The 18,569-nt window shown below is 45.5% G+C and overlaps 1 protein-coding gene across 2 annotated transcripts in view; it reads right to left on the reverse strand.

Moving 5' to 3' along the window:
* The window catches only part of LOC8037800 (dedicator of cytokinesis protein 3), a 285,268-nt gene that overhangs the window by 146,495 nt on the left and 120,204 nt on the right, over positions 1-18,569 (reverse strand). For both annotated transcript variants that reach the window (XM_040208926.2, XM_040208927.1), the window contains 2 exons: positions 9,103-9,175; positions 8,211-8,311 (listed from right to left, as the gene is read on the reverse strand). In XM_040208926.2, the coding sequence (XP_040064860.1) occupies positions 8,211-8,311; positions 9,103-9,175 (174 nt within the window). The remainder of the gene's footprint in view (positions 1-8,210; positions 8,312-9,102; positions 9,176-18,569) is intronic.

Here is an 18,569-nt window from a genome sequence, read left to right on the forward strand (position 1 = left end):
CCCCCGATAAAAGGTGGGTAAAAATCAAGGACAGAGACAGGTTGTAAAATATTTTTGTCTCCTACTGTAAACTTGGTGCTAAGCACAAATATAACTTTAACCTTTTTTTCACAAATGCATTTGCCAAACATGTTTACAATATTCCTATAAACAAAGGCAGAATATAGGTCTGCATGATCTACATACAGTAGAGTGCTAGAAAGCTATTCTGATCATTCTAGCATCATTCTATAAAGTAATTGCATAATAAAATTCTTTCAATGATAATAAAAAATTATTTATTAAGTTACTGCTAATTAAAAATTTTGCAGTCAACATTTGTTAGAAATCTTAAGACTTTTTGCACTCTTTGATTTAAGAGGTATTTAGCTCTGCAAAAGTATTCCGATTCAGATTCTAGATACCGTTGCAATAAGTTCTAGGAAGTTAGACTGTGCGAGCCCAGAAGTGAAATTAATGGCTTTTAAGTGCTTGGTTTTGCCAACAATTGATTATGCGAGCCCTGTATGGGAGCCACTGGAATTATTTCTATTTTAGAGAAACTTCAAAACAAAGCAGTGTGCTTTACATACACTATAGTTACCATTCCAATGACTCCGTCACCGCACTCAAGTCCCGAGCAAACTTGAACAGCGTTCAAACCAGGTTCGTAAGAAACCGGATGAAACTTTTTTCCCGGATTCTGAAGGTATGATAGAAGATAGACATTTCTAAATATATAACAATACCCAAGCCTATGCTGCAAAGAACAAAACATAATCGCTATATCCAACCGTTCTGGTGCTCAACAGATCATTTTAAGCGCTCATTTTTCGTTCAATGTATCGGTGAATGGAACAAGCTACCATCCTGTGTTGTTAATCTGAAAGATGTCGTCTCATTCACAAAAGAACTCAATATTTTCTATGCCTGAGATTAATACCCTTGTTGCATTTTCTATTCAATTTAGTACCACTACTGCCCTGGCCTAACGACTGGCAGAAACAATAAATAAAAAAAAATACAAACATATTCTTGCGATAAAAAAAAGAATGCAAGGAAAAGAAAAAAACCTTTTAAAACATGCTTCTGAACAGCCTCGATACGTGACTTTGAATCAACATAACTAAATTCAAGCACTCTCTGAGTGTAATAATTTTAACGAATGTAGTTGGTGACTTATAGAACAAAAAGTTGCATGGACAATCATGCGACATGATGGGAATGGACAGCGTTAGCTGGCGCAACACTTGAATGATTTTAGGGGCGAAGCTCCTTAGGGTCTAGCCTTGTCCGTCCGGCGTCCATGCTCACATCGATTGCCATCCCACCTGTCTTCTTAAAAAAAGAAGAAAAAACCGCATCTCCACGTGGTGAATGATGCTGATTGGGGCGAAGCTCTGGTGGCGCTTGTCTGCGTAAACGCTGAGCCGCAGCATGCCGAGCCTTTCGTTTGTTTTCATCCATGTCACGCTCAGTAAAATGCTCAACTGCGTATGTAACCACGTTCCATACCACACATTCTCTTTCTGACATGGATGAAAACGAACGAAAGGCTCGGCATCCTGCGGCTCACCGTCTACACAGACAAGCACAACCAGAGCTTCGCCTCAATCAACATCATTTACCACGTGGAGATGCTTTTTATGTAACCACGTTCCATACCACACATTCTCTTTCTGACATGGATGAAAACGAACGAAAGGCTCGGCATCCTGCGGCTCACCGTCTACACAGACAAGCACAACCAGAGCTTCGCCTCAATCAACATCATTTACCACGTGGAGATGCTTTTTTTTTTTTCCCTACACGAGCACGGGAGCACGTGCTCACGTGCTCGTGAGCACGTGAGCTCACGAGCAGGAGCACGTGCACCCGACGGCAGACGGACATGGCTAGCCCCTAAGGAGCTTCGCCCCTAAAAAAGTTTGCGCAGTTGACAGGATTCGAACCTGTGCGGGGAGACCCCAATAAATCTCCCCGCCTAACCAATCGGCCACGACTGCGGGACGAGTAGGGGGCTCCGAGATGTGGCAGTAACTCAAGAGCTGGGGATGTCATGGATGAAACGTTGCATGTAGCCGCTCAACGTCTATACAAAAGAGGGCGCTGCGGTAAAATGCGTATATAATCGCGTTAAACTTTGCATGCATTGGCTCAACGTTTATAGACGAGAGGGCGCTGCGGTCAACTGCGTATAGAACCACGTTCCATACCACCCATTCTCTTTCTGACATGGTTGAAAACGAACGAAAGGCTTGGCATGCTGCGACTCACCGTCTATGCAGACAAGCACCACCAGAGCTTCGCCCCAATCAACATCATTCACCACGTGGAGATGCGGTCATTTTTTTTTAATCATGATTGACTGGAAATAGACCAGATGTGAAATTGAACCCCTGGAAACACTCTTTGTGCAGCCATCTTTGTTGCATGAACTTCCTCTGCTTTTTGGCAATTTTGTAGCACTGTCGGTACCAATCGAGGCCTACTGCTCAACGTCATCGATCCTCATCCACACCTGCGAGCTAAGGGTTACTGCATTTACACGACTCTAAGTCGACCCCCTCCCCCCCCAATTGCATATCAGCAAAAAGAAAGAAAAAAACTTTCAGCCATTCAACTTTGGTGCACAAGGAAGACCAGCGAAGCTCTACTATGGTAGAACGACCTCAAGGACGACTTCTTGGACGACCTTAAGGATGACTTCTTTTACGACCTCAAGGACGGCGCTTAGAGGAAGACGTCTAGGACGACCTCAAGGACGACATCTAGGACGACCTCTGGGCCGATATCAGGGACGACGTTTAGGACAACCTCAAGCACGACGTCTAGGACGACCTCAGGGACGTCTAGAACGACCTCAGGGACGACGTTTCGGATGACCTCAAGGACGACTTCTAGGACGACCTCGAGGACAACATCAAGGGCGACCTCAAGCATTAATTCAAGGACGACTTCTAGAATGACATCTAGGACGACACGTAGAGAAATTCAGCCATTCCACTCTGGTGAAAACCAGAGTGGAAAGGCGGGAAAGGCTGCCTGCCGCCATCTATGAGCGAGGCCGGTAAACCATTTGTCTGGTTGCCGCTGTTGCTCATAAATGGCGGTAGCTGTCCAGAGTTTTGTGTCGACATTTCTTTGCGGGGGACATGATCCTGGGGGAAACTAGCCTTTAACAGCTCCGCTGTAAAAACTCGAGATGCACATTTTACTGCAAACACGTGAGAATGGCAAACTATCTGTTTCGAAAGCCCAGCCTCCAACATGCGATCGATGCCCTCTGGCATGCTTTGGCTGCACATGCGCGCACGAGGGGCGTCAGATGCTAAGGCGCTATACAAACTGGGAAGTTCACGGTGCAAGTGGGACAACTGAAACTGCTCCCTGTCGTTCTCACTCCGTCCGCGACTAGACTACGACTCGTCCACAACGGTGATGTCAGTCTCGTCCTCTTCACTGCTACGTTCTTGAAGCACGTCGTCGGCGTCGTCCAACGAAATCTCGCACTTCGTAAATGACAGCATCAACCGCATCTTCTGCGCTTGTTCGGCGATCACGTTGCATGTCACAAGTAGGGACCGATTGCGCACTTTTGCGGCGTACGTTGCAAGCTTGACCTCCAACTCCGGAACTAGAGCATCACCCGCTCCGACGGGTTGAACTTGTGTCCAACAGCACAGTTGTTGGTTGCTTCTGGGTGAAGAATGGCCATAAAGGAGCACCGAAAACCTAAACTGCCCAGATCACGCGTGTCAATAAAAAAAACGTAGTTAGCGCTCGAGTTCAGCATGATCTCGACACTCGATCAAACGACGTGCGACCGTGAATCGTGTGAAAAACTGTAAAGAGAAGCCACCGGGAGAATGAGCTTTGAGGATATTCCAGCAGCCTCCGGAGAGGCTCTTACGAGAAGTGCCGCCACCCCGGTAGGGAGTGGTGGCACTCACCAGGGCGAAGGGCGTCGTGCGCCGTTCACCACCAGACATTCAGGTTAATTTGCGAATCGCTATCAATAATACTCGTTTGCACAAATAAAAACAAAAAAAATTTGTAAAATGATTGCACAGAATAGCGCAATGCTACAGGTACAGCCGGCTGAACTCGTAACAAGCCGAGGTGTTCTTGATACTGCGACTGTTTCATTTTTGCTGGTGGTGGAATGCTTTGGTTCAATTATAAGTCGACACCCCCACTTCAGATTTTCAAAAATTGGAAAGAGAGTCGACCTACATTTGTGTAAATACGGTAGTATAGTTTTACGCTCTTCTTGCACATGTATGTGCTTGTTGCCCCGCCGGCCGCTGGTTTCTTGCAGCAACCATTATGTCGGATGTATACTTGGGCTTAAAATTTGGCTTTGAGTGCCGGCAATAACACAAACGTCAGCATCTGGTTTTTGAAAGCACTTCTTCTGTGCAAGTGCTTTTGCGGGCGAAAGATTCTTCGGAACTATGCTCTTGCACCCTGGTCTTTGCCAGCGCCGAAGCCAACTCGTGAGATGGAGCACGTTCTTCGGCATCCCACTAGATGGCGCTGTGCATTTCGGATATGGTCGATTCACTGATGTTGCGTCGTGTGGTGCCTCGTGTACTAAACCGCAACCAATCACACACAGAACACAGAATGTATCAGCCGATCGTTGTTCATGCCTGCACATGTCATGGCTGAGCACCATTTTTCGATCAAACTAGAATGGACACCAGAGCAGATACAGTAGAGAAATCATTGAATCATTCGCCACAAACACAGTCCAAAGAAATGTCTCCGTGCCTTTGCTACTTTTCTAAAGCTGAAATTGAAATCTTGATGCCAGCACTGGCTTAGTTGCATGTTCATTCTCGACTCCATCTGACGACGTAATTTTAACGGCAAATCATTCTTTCTTTCTTTCCTAAAGTTTTAAACAAGTTTTATTTACTCTCCCCCTTCCCACGTCCCCTTTCCACCTCTCTCCCTTTTTTACCTACGGGTCCAACTACAAAGAATGCGTTTAGAATCGTTCATCTTATTGCGAGGTGAAAGATTGGTCGTCTGTCTCAAATTTGTGTCCTATTCCTTCAGCGTCAGTTATCATTAAGCAGACTCGCTCCTCAGTTTCCTTTTGCTAGCACCAAACACATTCTCGCGGATGTGCCGCAACCACGTCCACCCCATTGTTATCGCGCAAAGGCTGAACAATTCAGTGTCTTCCCTTACAATCTGGAGTTGAATTTGAAATATTATATAACCGAAGAAGGCTCACCTACAATAGGGAGCAAATTTTTTGAGCCCGTCGAACGAGCCGAGATGATTCCACGTGTCAGCTGTTTCTCCTAGCCTGCCGGTGCAAAGCAGTGAAGCTTGCACTAAGCTAGAAAATTGGGCCAGTTGCTAGAAGTTGTGCATGATAGCGATAAGCAGCTCAGTTGATGCAGACGAAAAAAAAAAGACACAAGCAGGACATCTCGTGGTTGTGTCTTTCGTTAGTTGTCCGCAATTACTGACAACTTTGCACCAGCACGTGTTTATGCATGCCGGTGAAAAGCAGTGAAGCTTGAAGCGACAAGAGCATCCCTTAGCTCAGGGGTTCCCAAACTGGGTTCTGGGGAACACAGGGGTTCCACGAGCTGGTCCCCTCATGGGTTCCCAACACCCAAATTGCAACCCCCCTCTCCCCATGCCGCAGGCTGCCCGGCAGGACCATGCAAAGCACCTTCATCTCACTTTGTACTGACATTGCGATTGATATGGGGGGGATATATGGGAAGCAACACAAGCAGAATTGCCAACAATTGTGCCTCTGTTGCTTCTCAGTCGGCAACAGCGTTGCGGAATGGGCACCCCCATTCCATTCCAATTCCATTCCGGGGAATCAGAGTTTTCAATAATTCCATTCCTTTCGACTCCTAGGAATGGGGACACTGGGCCCATTCCCACTCCTGGAATGGCTGAATCGTTCCATTCCATTCCTCTAATTCCTAAACATTAAAAGTGTCACTTGGCATTACGCTGCAGGGTTGGGCAGAAATATTCAAAGATGTATTTGGAAGTACAAATACTGGGGTAGATAAAAATAGTTGCTAAGATACTGATTCTCAAGTCTCAAATATATCTGTGAATATGTATCGCGATACACATCGGAAATACATTTTAAAAAGAGGCAAAAAGTTTTTGGAAATACAAATACAAGAATACATTTTAGGGAAGGCAGAAATGTAAATTTGATAATGCAATACATTTTTCAAATTTCTTTGAGACGCCAACTGAGATGAGGCTTTAAAGGGGCCCTCCGGAGCGTTTTGCGATGGTCTGTGTATGGCGGTAACTCAATCTACAAGCCGTGAGGATCCTAAAAATCATAAAATTACGGACATGCGTGGCGGATTTCCCTATTAAAATTGCTATCAAAGTCCCTGGCACGCCCCCCTTTCTGAGATGACCCGGGAAAACGGGAGGGGCATCTCTTTACGCGTCAGCCAATAGCAAGCGAAGGATTCCGGCGTCACTGTGCGTCGCCAACGCGGCCGATCGCCGACCCGCGGAGGAATCTCTCCGGACTTTGTGCTCGGCAGTCGTCGTTTGTCGCACCGCACCGTCGCGCTGCTACTGCAATACGCAGTTGCATTCCACAGATGACAAGGAAAAGTTTGACTCGTTGACGTGGAAGGATCGCAAAGCTGGCTTCGGAGTCAGGATCCACGGGAAGAAGGAACACGTGTCCCGCAAACGCACGCCTGCAGACGCCCCGGGAGGCAGACGAGCCGACGCGCCGACGCATCACCCCCTAGAAACAAACTTGCGGGGAGAAAACAGTTCGCTGGTTTTGGAGCGATAATTGAAGACTACGTTTCCCGCACCACAATCAGTTTACGCTTTTCTCAAACTCTAATTTACAACGAGCTTAAAAAGTGTTGCAATAATAACGTTCGCATTCACCGCGAGATGCAGCATTTCCATTGGTCAAGTTTTAGCGATGGGCAGGGAATGGGGGATTGTCTTCCAAGAGAAAATAGTCCCGGTATATTTCTTCTGCCATCTGCTTAATAAACAATTTTGTAATCTAAAACTTTGTATACATATTAACCTACGCAATATAACAACATAAACAGACGATCGCAGAAAGCTCCGGAGGGCCCTTTTAAGTATGAAGTGGAAGTTTTTTTTTTTTTTCATGTTCAAGATGTTGCTTTGAACATGAAACTTTACCCACGCTGCTGTATGAAAGGACAATACATACTTTCGTTGTAGGTGACCTCGTTGAAGACCATGCAGGCAGTTGCATTTGAAATTTTCAAGAAAGCTGAAGCATGTGTCTAATCTTCTGTTACGGTTGAAAAATCGATACGGTGGCATCCCTATTGTGACGGTCCTTCCTGCCGACTCTCCGCCTCCCAACGCATGAACGGCAGTCTTCAAGTTTCGCCTAGCATCATTCAAACGGAGACCCCGCGGATTGCGACCTGAGATGGCCGGCACAGGTGCGAGCTCTCCGAGAAACGGCGCGCTCGAGACGAGTCGCAGGTGTACGAAGTCTGGGTTCGCACAGCGAGGCCACGTCTGGCCTCCTTCCTGGGTATCGGATCACCAGAGCAGCGGGTCACATTTACGTCGGCTGATGACGTACCCTTGAGCCGTGCAATATTACAGGTGCAGACGCATTCGGATATGTGCTGAACTTTACTAATGAAAAATGCCACTCGGCAATTCCTCGACCCAAGCTTCGTCAAGTGTGCGCGCCGCTCGGTTTCACGGTTGATCACTTCTGCACGCGCTTCCAGCCTTTACGAGAACAGCTTGGCTTGGCTTGACTTGGCCTGACCGCTTGGCGGCAAAAGAAAACTGACTTGGTGGCTCGCTAAATTGGATGCAATTTCGAGACTTGCAGATCCGAAACTTGAAGGTGCGTTGATTACGGGAGGGGAAAAAAAAGTCAAAATATTGATGCCCGTTGTGGGGAATACGATTATTATGCAAGTGCGTTTATTATGCGAGTAAATACGGTATGACAGGTCTCTGCAATCTACACGATACTTCTTCAGGATGACTCTGGATTTCACTCAAAACTGTGCAAGCATCCAATTGGACGAAATTACCGACCACTAGGGAACCGAAGGAACACCGTTCCCAGGATTCCTCGAGTGCCAGCCGGGGCGCTTGGGAATTTAGCGAATGGTCAATTGCCATTACTCGTAGACCCCCCGGCTTTGAGATAATTAGGGCGAGGTGAGCGACGACCCCAAGATCACCTTTCGAGCATCCTCTCCCGCTTGACGCTTGAGAAGCTCTCCAGCTGCAGGGAAGGCTGGGTGAGGAAGGCCACGGCCAAGGTCAGGTACTGCAGCCACAGCTGAGGCAGAAGACGGACCATCGCCACCATTATCACGAGGGACCATGCAGCCGCAGAGTGCCGGCTCGTGAAACAGATGACCACCTCAATCTTAAGCAGTATCCGCGACTTCAAGTAACGCACCAACGCAATAAGGGGTCCATTCGTTGACTGGTATAGCCACACCTTTGACCATTGGCCGAAAGAACTAACCGTGCTCGTCTTGTCATTATTCATGAATTTCCTCCCTTCTTTCTGTACCCATCAGTGTCACCCATTGTTACACATCTTCTAGCATTGTGACCAGAACTCGGAAGTAAATTCTCCGCTCGAAAAAAGTAATAAATGTTTAAACTTCCCCGCTTTCTCTAGCTATTAATGACAAATACTTTCTCCCAAATAATTGCACTCAAAACTAACCAAGCTAAATTCAGTTAATTTCACCAAGCAAACCTCAAAAGTGTTTTTTATGAATAAAAATTTGCAATCGGTAAAACTAACTTTTTTTTCTTTTTAGTTTACTAGTGCTTTTTACACTGTCTATATGTGTGTTCTTCATAATTAAGTGAACTGTTATTTCGCAACCCTCACTGTGAAATAACATTGACTAGACCTCCCCTCATGTAATGCACTTGATTCGAAGTGCCTTTGAGGCCCAATGAACTGAACTACTAGATATGTGCTTGTGAGCAGAATGAGATTAGGAGGGTGCACAAAACGGCACTTGCTACGAAATGCTGAGAGAGACATGTTACCGAAAGCATCATGAACGCTTAATGTGTCCACAAGTCGGTCAAAAAGAAAGCACTCACTTCCTGGTCAAAAGGTTCCAGAAAGTCGGACGTCAGCACCTGTGAGAATTCCTGCAGTGCACCCAGGGCCACGCTGCAGGAGAAAGGCAGCGGTCAAGGCTAAAACTCGCAAATCGTTGTCGATACACGAGGTCCTCGCTCCTGTCCCCGTGCCAAAGACAAATGTTGAAATGGCTTCAAAGGCTGCTCATAGAAAATTACCCTATTTCCTCTCCCACAGTCAGCACCTGCTCACGAAGGCGTCCCAAGCATCTGGTTTACCACAAAGCACGCACAAACGTGGACTCATAAACTTCCTTTATAGACAACTGCACGTTATGCCTGAAGAAATATGGTATAGTGATAAATAAGGCTAAGGGTTAAGAAACAATTTGTACCCAAAGAGTACTGCACCCCTTACCCTAGCCCTCAGCATCCTTGCAACAATACAGATAAAAAATTTACGCAGCCGATTCAAAATATGCGGAAGACTGGACACACTACTCCCGTAATATCCCCAAAAATAGCCCACCTAAAATCAAGGTCAAATAGGGTAAAAAAAATGAAGAGCCCTTCCACTTCACATGAAGATGGAGGACCAGTAAAGCTATTATCTTTACGTCTAGGACGATGCCTAGAGGACAACGTCTAGGACGACCTCAAGGACGACTTCTTGGACGACTTCGAGGACAACGCCTAAAGGACGACGTCTAGGATGACCTCAAAGACGACGTCTACGATGACCTCAAGGACGACTTCTAAGACGACCTCGAGGACGACGCCTAGAACGACCTCAGGGACGAATCTTAGGACGACCTCAAGGACGACGCCTAGAGAAATTCAGCCTTTCCACTCTGGTGAAAACCAGAGTAGAAAGGCTGGAAAGGTCGCCGCCATCTACGAGCAACGGCGGCAACCAGACAACCGTAAGGTTGTTTGCTTGATTGCTGCCGTTGCTCATACATGGCGATAGCTGTCTGGAGTTTTATGTCAACATTTGTTTATACAAGGACATGATACTGGGGAAACTAGCCTTCAATAGCTCTGCCATAAAATGAGGAGTGGGCTAACTTTCAGTGCACAACCAAAAAAGTTGAAAGAATGATGTTTTTAGATCATGTTTTCCTTTCAAACTTGTTATTATGGACAGGGGCAACGAAGCAAAGATGACTGTACTACCCAGTCAGCGATGTTTGCTTCTGTCCTACAACAGCTACCTAGCCGCATTTATGCTGAGGTCATCATTGATCCAAACACTACGATTAGTCAAACCTCGTTATAACGAACTAGCATTGCGAGCAGAAAGTTGTTGGCTATATGTGATATTCGTTATAAAAGTGCACACAAAAAACTGACGTGAACGTTCCTGCAATCGAGCCCGTGCAAGAACGTGCACAGCACTAAGATATAAAAACGAGCTATGGCGGACCATGAGATCCTTACTTGTCACTAAGCAGCATTGAAAACTATATTGTAACATGAGGATATTAGTTTGCGAAACGAGAAACGAGGTCAGCTGGATCCATTATTTCATTTATTTGAAGAAAGATGTGGTTTTGGGTCGGTGCCTGTTCACCTGGAGCCACCGCGCTGGAGTCAATTGCTGCTCGTGCTGAAATCATATCGGCCTGACAGACACGCCAGACTGATTGCTTTCGTTTGAAGAAGCGGACCGGACACTGGCGGATTTCGCGCCCTCACCAGCCGAATGCAGCTCCGGAGTTCCCGGGTGGGCCGATAGGGGCGCCGCGTCGCTGGCTTCTCTCTCGTACGTCCATCCAAAGAGCAGATTCGTAGGTCTACCCAGCCGACTCCGACCAAACTGTTATGCTCATATTCGCCGCTATGATTTTCAGCGCAGGCGACGTGTATATGATCTTCGCTACCGAAAGCAAAGCACTCTGGGCTCTTCCGACCAATCAGTAAGAGCGAAGGGAAACGACCGTTTTTGTCTTTTTTGTTTTGTTTGTGCTCGCTCGTCACTCCAAGCTTTCAAGCCGTTCCGCACGTGCTAAAATCGAAAGTGCGGATTTTACGGCAAGTACGGTGCGACGCTGCTGCGCGCTTATAATAATTAGAGATGTACGTCTCTAATTTGACAGAGATCCTGCCGAGTGTTTTGCGTGCCTCATGACGGCGTATTACGGAGTCTACAGCGCGGCGAAGTAACTCGGAGTGTTCATTCTTCCGCTTTCCAACAGACGACAGGTGAACCTCTATATCATTTTTTTTTGTCAGCGTTCGAAACTTGATTTTTCCATCAGAGCATCGAAATGGATTGCGTATGCAAATCGCCAGGACTTTGGAAGCCTGCCCGGCTTGCCGACGAGCAAGCTGCTCCAGCGTTGTTTGTGCAGCGAGCGCTTCGGCGCTACCGTGTTTGCAAGTTGTAGGAAGATTCGTTTGTGGAAAAACGCGTGCCCCACCGTTCTTGTTACGAATCCGTTGCTGCAAGGACTTGCTCCTCTGGGTGAGTTGCTGTCAGAGCAATCTTCAGTTAATTTGACAGCTTTGTCTTTATATGTTAGGATAGAGAACCGATAAAGCACCTACAGTCAGAGATGTAGTCACTCCAAAACACTAGTTGTTTTCTTTCTTTCTTAATTGCATTGCCTATTAGCGAGTTTGTTTATGGTTTATTTATCGTTTATTCTTATGCAGCTCACCTGCAAGCCTTTTCCTTTATTTCGGGGTTGATTTGTTTGTTTGAGTATTCAGAAGTTCAGTTAGTGGGAGTTGTTTATAGAGCCATTTAGATAATTCGATGATAAGTGCTTTTCTCTTAGTTTGTACGTTGAAGTAATTAATTTCGTTTTACATATTTGACAACTTTACTGTGTTTACTGCCTACTACAGTTCTTGGTTCCCCTTTGAGGGCGGTGGACTGCCAACGGAGTTTGTAGATACGGGTTTGAAATACCGCAACTCATTTGAATGGGGTTCAATAAAAAAATGCATTTCAATGAACGTGCTGTTTCTGTTTGATTGCACTGGTATTATCACGTGAAGCGCAGTTGTTGTGAAGTGTATCGCGCGCGGCTCGTCTGCTAGACCGGTGCCGTGCTGGCCGCTCACAGCGGCCGGCGCGGCACCAGTCTAGCAAACAAACCAGAAAAAAAAAAAAAAAAAAAAGAAACCGGGGGAGGGGGGGGGGGGGGGGAGGAGGAGGAGGGCGCACGCACGGCGCACGCCAACGGCAGTGGTGGCGCCATCTGGCAGTCTTTCGAGTCCAATTTTAATCTCCGACCAGACGTATGTTCGCCTTCCTGCCACCAGCGCCTCGTGGCGCTAGTTTTTCCTTACCATGGTGGAGGCTACAGCTGCACTTGGCTGCCCTTACATCCTTAAACCCTGAGGGCCTCTTCCACGTCCGCGTCGAGGCAAAGCCTAAGACTCTTTCGGTCATTCTTGACGGTATTGTTTGAATAGCAGTCTTAGATTTTCCTCCTTGCACCCAGGGTGGTAGATGTCAAGGTTGGTGGAAGCTTGAAGTTCCCAGTGATGTCTTTTTTTCTTCCGACCGCTGTCCACAGCCCTCAAAAACCTTCCCTTTTGTCTTGAGAGAGACGGCTTTCCACTTAGTCTCCATTTGCGGCTCCGCTACAAGTGGCGTGGTGGGCAGTTGGCTTTAGTCTGCACTGGTTCTTGATGCCTCGCACAGAGGCCAGCAGCGGCGCCCTCGCTGTTATCTGCTCGGTTCATAGATGGCGCTACCTCCCGAAACGCGCACTTTTGCACATGGGGCGACCTAAACTTTCAGAACTTTTCGTTCAGAAATTACTTTTTGTTTTTTTCTACTTTTTAATAACCTTCGTGGCATTTTGTGATGCAAGAAAAGCAGGAATTGCTTCACTATAACTAGGGTTCCGCTTTTCTGGTTCTTATTTTTTCGAAATTCGGCATACTTTTTTCGAAGTTTATTTTAAAATTCAATTTTCGTTTTTTTTTTTTTTCGGTGCATATTTATTTCTAAAAAAGTTCACCGTTTTTTTTCGATGAATATGAAAGAAACGCCATTGGACACTGGATCAGATGATCCTTGTAGTCTTGATGTTTGTGATCACTCAAATAACGACACATATACATACGTGGTCTTCGCTACAACTTCCGTCAGGACACACCTCAAAATTGCGGAATTCGCGAGCATAATCCTCAGCACTCTTCTTTTTCCTTCCCATTTTGACGACGTGACCGTCTGAGGTGATAACCGTACAAAACCATGCAAAAAGGCAAAAACGAAAAAAAAAGGCATTCATTGTATTTTTGCTTTTAACCACAGAGAAGTTTGGGAGAGGGTGTTCAGAAATGTACTGACGGCTTTCCTCGACGTCCTCTGAAGCGCATGAAACGAAAAAACCTTACACTAGCCCACATCCAAACTTTTTTTTAGGACCGGGGACTTGACACACAAAGCCCGATCACATAAAGGACCAGGGTGTAAGATAGACAGGTGGGGACACGGCCCATAGAAGCCTACCGCAGTGTTGTGACCGAATTGTGCACTCGTCTGCTTGCGGGTACCCTCGATTTGCAACAGATGGCGCTGCGGCGAGAGGAAAAAAAGTCGGAATCGGATTTGCATGGAACTCTATGGGAGAGTGCGCAAAATAAACCGAGAGCACGGCAGTCCTCCATTGAAAATCCACAAGAAACCATCTCCGTCAGTTTAGCCGGTCACCACCGGTCGCCCACCCGGAGTGAGAGTTCGCGGTGCTTCACATAGATGGCGCCACAGAAAAAGAGAAAACCGAGGGGGGACACAATTTGGTCGGTCCTTTGGCTCTCGTTTCCCCAGCTGTCTATCATCCACCCTGTAAAGGACACAGATGTCCCGCGAAGGCCAATCCAAGACCTCCTTTGTTGCATCTTGAACTTAAAAGGGGGCAATCACGAAGACGTCACACAATGTCGAACCTTGCAAAACCCTACCTCCCCCACCCTCCCCCACCCGCCTCGATGCGGCCCTAAAAAAATGACCTTTTTCGGCTAAATCCAAATTTTAGAAAACGGATTAGACATACTTTTATCGGTTTAAACAGAAAACACCGAACTTACAAACTGAAAAAACAGTGAGTGCACAGGCGAGCTAGTGGATGTTGATCATGATGTAGAAACCCGAGACTGTGGTAAAAACAGGGAAACGACACTGTTTCCCTGCTTCTACATCATGCTCTACAAACTGACCTTTTTCGGTTAAAACCGAATTTCCAAAAATAAATTTGGTGTACTTTTATCGGTTTTTATCGGTTTAAACCGAAAACTCCGAACCCTAGCTATAACCAAGAGCGCTTCAGATCTCACGGTTTTGGTTTCATTATATAACCAGAACTCCCATTCAAACAAAGCATGACCAAACAAACTTTGTAATTAGTTTGCTATATCCGATAATACGCTATATCAGTGTTCGATATAAAGAGGTTCAACATACTATGAGTGGGCTTTCTTTTTCTGTTTAAAAGAAAATAGCAAATAAAGGTGAAATTACGGGGCGGGTTATCTTTCGGGGGTGGGGCACCTCTGGGGACATTACAGTTTAGTAAAAAAACTAGGATCAGTTAGCATCTGGCGATGTCCTGTGGCATTTCTCAATCATAAATGAACTGCACCCGAGATGGAGGAGAACTTGAAAGTGAATTTGCACAATAACATACTCTTCAGTTCTGAGTCTCTACTGAACCGAGAGGCTGCAAGCATTCAGTTTGCATTAGTTTCTGCGAGTCTTGGCGTCACCAACACCCTCGGAGCTTCATGAAACAGAAAGCTAAGTGGCAGGTAAGGACTTTGGCTTAAAAAGAGTCACAAACACGTGCCAGTTTAAAAAAAGAGGCTGAAAACAGGCTTCGAATTCTAATTCCTTAAAACTTGCAGTCAAGCAAGTTATGAGCCAAAAACTGCGTTGTGCCGAAGCACTTGCCACAATTATAAGTAGGGCTCCGTGTTTTCGGAGTTTATTTTTCGTAAAATTCGGAGGGTGTTTTTCGGAGTTTATTTTTTGCCGAAGACTCGGAGTTTATCGAGTTCATATTTTTTTTTATTCCCAATTCTCCGAAATTCTGAGTTTAATTTCGCTGTGCTTCCTATTCAAAATAAATAAATAAATAATAACCGAATGTAAACGTATGCTAAATAAAAAAATGAAAGCCGTTTACAACTCCCTGTAACGCCGAATTAGAGCGCAGCTCTTGAGGAGGAGGAGGGAAGGGTACTGGGGGGAAGGTATATCCTTCCTCCCTCCTCCTCACCTCCTCATCCTGTCTGCTACTCCTCCCTCCGAGCGGCGTCGCCGTCGCCTCACGAGGGTCACGTGACCTCATGGGGGTCATGTGACATCACCGGCGTCACGTGACCTCACAGGGGTCACGTGACAATGACGATGACGATGCGGATGCCGTCATCAGTGATGACGTCATCAGGGACGTCACCCGTCCCATAATGCACTGCGCGGTTATGCCGACGGCGACACCGACGGAGCTCAAGCCGGAAACGGACGCCTAAGAGCTGCGCTCTAAAATAAAACTCGCTTGTATCAATTGAAATATCTTCAGTTGAATTTGGCGTTAGTGCCATTGCATTGGCAATACTAATTTATCCACGACAAAAGTCGCACACAAGTAACGCTTCAATAAACGCCGATGCCTTAAAATCAATAAACTCCCGGAGGCAGTCGCTAGGAAGCTCGTAGTCGTCCCATCCTATTCCATCCAGATATGTACAAGTTACTCAAAAAAAGTGATTTACCGAGTATTGACGTCAAAAGTAATTTGAGTAGAGTAGAAATTACTCAAATACAAAGTAATTGAATAAATTACTAATTACCATAAAAAAGTAGTGAATTACTTTTGAAGTTACTTTGAAGTTACTTTTATATGTTTTTTATGGTAAAAAGAAATTACAGGAGGTTTTGATCCGACAGCGAAATTGTGCTAGACAAATAGTAATTGGCTTCTTTGTTTTTTTTGTTTGTTTTTTTCACAGAAATGCTTTAATGTCTGGTTCTGCTTCTGCGTGCCTAATTATTTTGTACTTTCTTGTTTGTTTCGTCAATGATGTACTGCGAATGTGTCATTTGTGCTTTGAGGTTTAGCACTGTCTGAGCTTGATTCTTTAGACAGTGTTTGCTTGTTTACAGTGTTGCATAAAGTACATCTGGAAAGGACTTAACTAAAGTACAAAGTAAATGAGAGGTTATGTACTTCAAGTAAACTTTTAAGAACACCAGGTGCAATGTACCTGAAGTAATGTATATCAACACAATATATTTCACGGTAAAATACAAGCACTTTTAGCACAATCTTTCACGATTCTCTTTCATTCCCTATACTGTGTTTTTTTAACTGGTATGCATTGCTCCCGGGGTAATCGGAGGCGCATCAGTTTTTTACAGAAATGGCAGCAAATATTGTATAAGGTTAATTCGCCACAGAGTGGTTGTTTTACTCTCGCTGACGAGGTATGTGACACAATAAACCTAAAGGCACTTATTTCCATCGGTCTTACAGCCACCATTACTCCACTCAAAGAAATGAACAGATGACGTCTCGAAAGAGCGCGTTTTCACACGACGATACCGCCATTTGTTTTTCTTTTCAAATTCAAGGAATGTACATTGAAGTTGGGAGTTTTACTTTCCTCGAAAAATAGAAGTACATTCTCAGAAAATTCACTTCAAGTAAAGTGCAATTTTTCTAAACACTAGTACTTTCAGTAGCATGTACATAAAGTACTTCCCAACACTGCTTGATTATTATTTTTTATATAAAAACGGTGGGGGATTTACTACAAGTTTCTCGAACGATCTATGAATCTTTGAAGATCTCCATATTCTGAGTTTGGAAGGAAAGGCAACGCAAAAAGGTCATCTTTCCGTTGTCCTTTAGAACGCGATTCTTCGAGTACAGCACAAACTAGGGAGCACTAGATGAGTTGCAGAGCAGCTGCTGCATTTTGTTGCCTCCTTTGAGTGAGGATGCAGTGTGTGCAACTCCTGTAGTGGGCGAGAGTTCCTACGTTGGGGAGAAGCGGGGAGCAGCCCTTTCTTCAAATGGGTCCCGTCTCCTTGAGCTTCGGGACACAAAGAAATGCCAGTCTTCGGCGCTAATCCCGCAGTTACTCGGCCTCTCTTGCGTCATGTCTGTCCGCTCCCCGCGCCTCGTAGCAGTGTTGTTGCTGTGGGGAAGGGGACTTGTGAAAATTTTGGGGGAGTTTCGATCCCTACAAACAATTTTCTCCTCCCCCCTTTTCTACGCCACATGCTTCCTCCTCTTTGCAAATATCAGCCGATCTTTGAACATCTTATCTCCTCTGTGCAAGAATGTTTGTTGAGAAGCAAAACAACCACTAAAATTCTAAAGTAATTTGTAACTTGAGTGAACTACTAATTAACTAAATAAAATTGTAATTGAAAGTTGCTAAACTACTCAGAAAGGTAGTTAAACTACAGTAACTTGAGCAGAGTAGTTCAACTACGTACAAGTCTGAATCCATGAATCTAGCCCCCGGCAGCGCGAGGTGGAGTGGTTAAGGAGGTAATCGAGAGTTTGAACTGCCCCTCTTCCCAATTTTATACAATCCCTATGGTCCATAGGTTTCACTGTTACTAAAACATACCCTTTCCTTCCTCTAAATCACAAATCGCATGGCTCCAACTGGAAACCAAAAGGGTGGCTTTTGTCGCGACCCAAATGTGCAACGAACGACCGGTTGCCCTGAATCAACCTTGAAGGGACAAGCGGCAAGACCCCTTTGACAACGGTCTGAGATTTGAAAAATAGTTATGGTGGAATTTTCCCAGGACAATTGTCTCCGTGCTAATCAAACTGTAAAAAAAAATATATATATATTTTTACTTTTTTTTGGGGGGTGGGGGGGGGTGGCATTGACACATAAATATCCAGAGTTTACTGGTTAAATTCGAATTGACCAAAATTTTACCAGCTGGTGTTTTTCGGATTCATCGGAAAACACGGAGTGGAGCCCCAATTATAAGTGGGGTTCCACGTGTCCGGTACTTGCCATCGAACCCCGAAAAGTAACCTCCAAGCTTTTCGTCAAAATTGGGGTAAAGCAAAAAAAGCCCGAAGTGGAGCTCCAATAAAAGAAATCTTGGAGGAGAAAACCTTTATCTACAGTTTTATTTTGCGTTGATCTGGAATAGAACCTGTCCGCCAGGGTGCCTCTTCCTTCGGAGAAGTGAATCCCGTTTTCATCTCTAATCTGTCCCAAGGTTGCCCAGACATTATTCCCCCCGATGTTGGGGAATCCCAAGTCTGCATCCTATTCTCTTGGAAAAAAGCCCCGATAAACGACAATTTTTTGTCCGACATCGACTCTGAACATTGGGGAACACCCAATCTGAAGGGAAAACTCGGAAAACACGAAACTCTTGAGCCGTGGCAAATCGAAACATTAAATCTCTCGTGGCCTTGCCCACAAAAAGCAACGGCCACCCACGCGCCAGATTTTCTCTCGCTTTCTTAGAAATCCGCTCG

The sequence above is a fragment of the Ixodes scapularis genome, unplaced genomic scaffold (genome assembly GCF_016920785.2).
Source record: "Ixodes scapularis isolate PalLabHiFi unplaced genomic scaffold, ASM1692078v2 PGA_scaffold2__306_contigs__length_199485367, whole genome shotgun sequence".
Lineage (NCBI taxonomy): Eukaryota > Metazoa > Arthropoda > Arachnida > Ixodida > Ixodidae > Ixodes > Ixodes scapularis.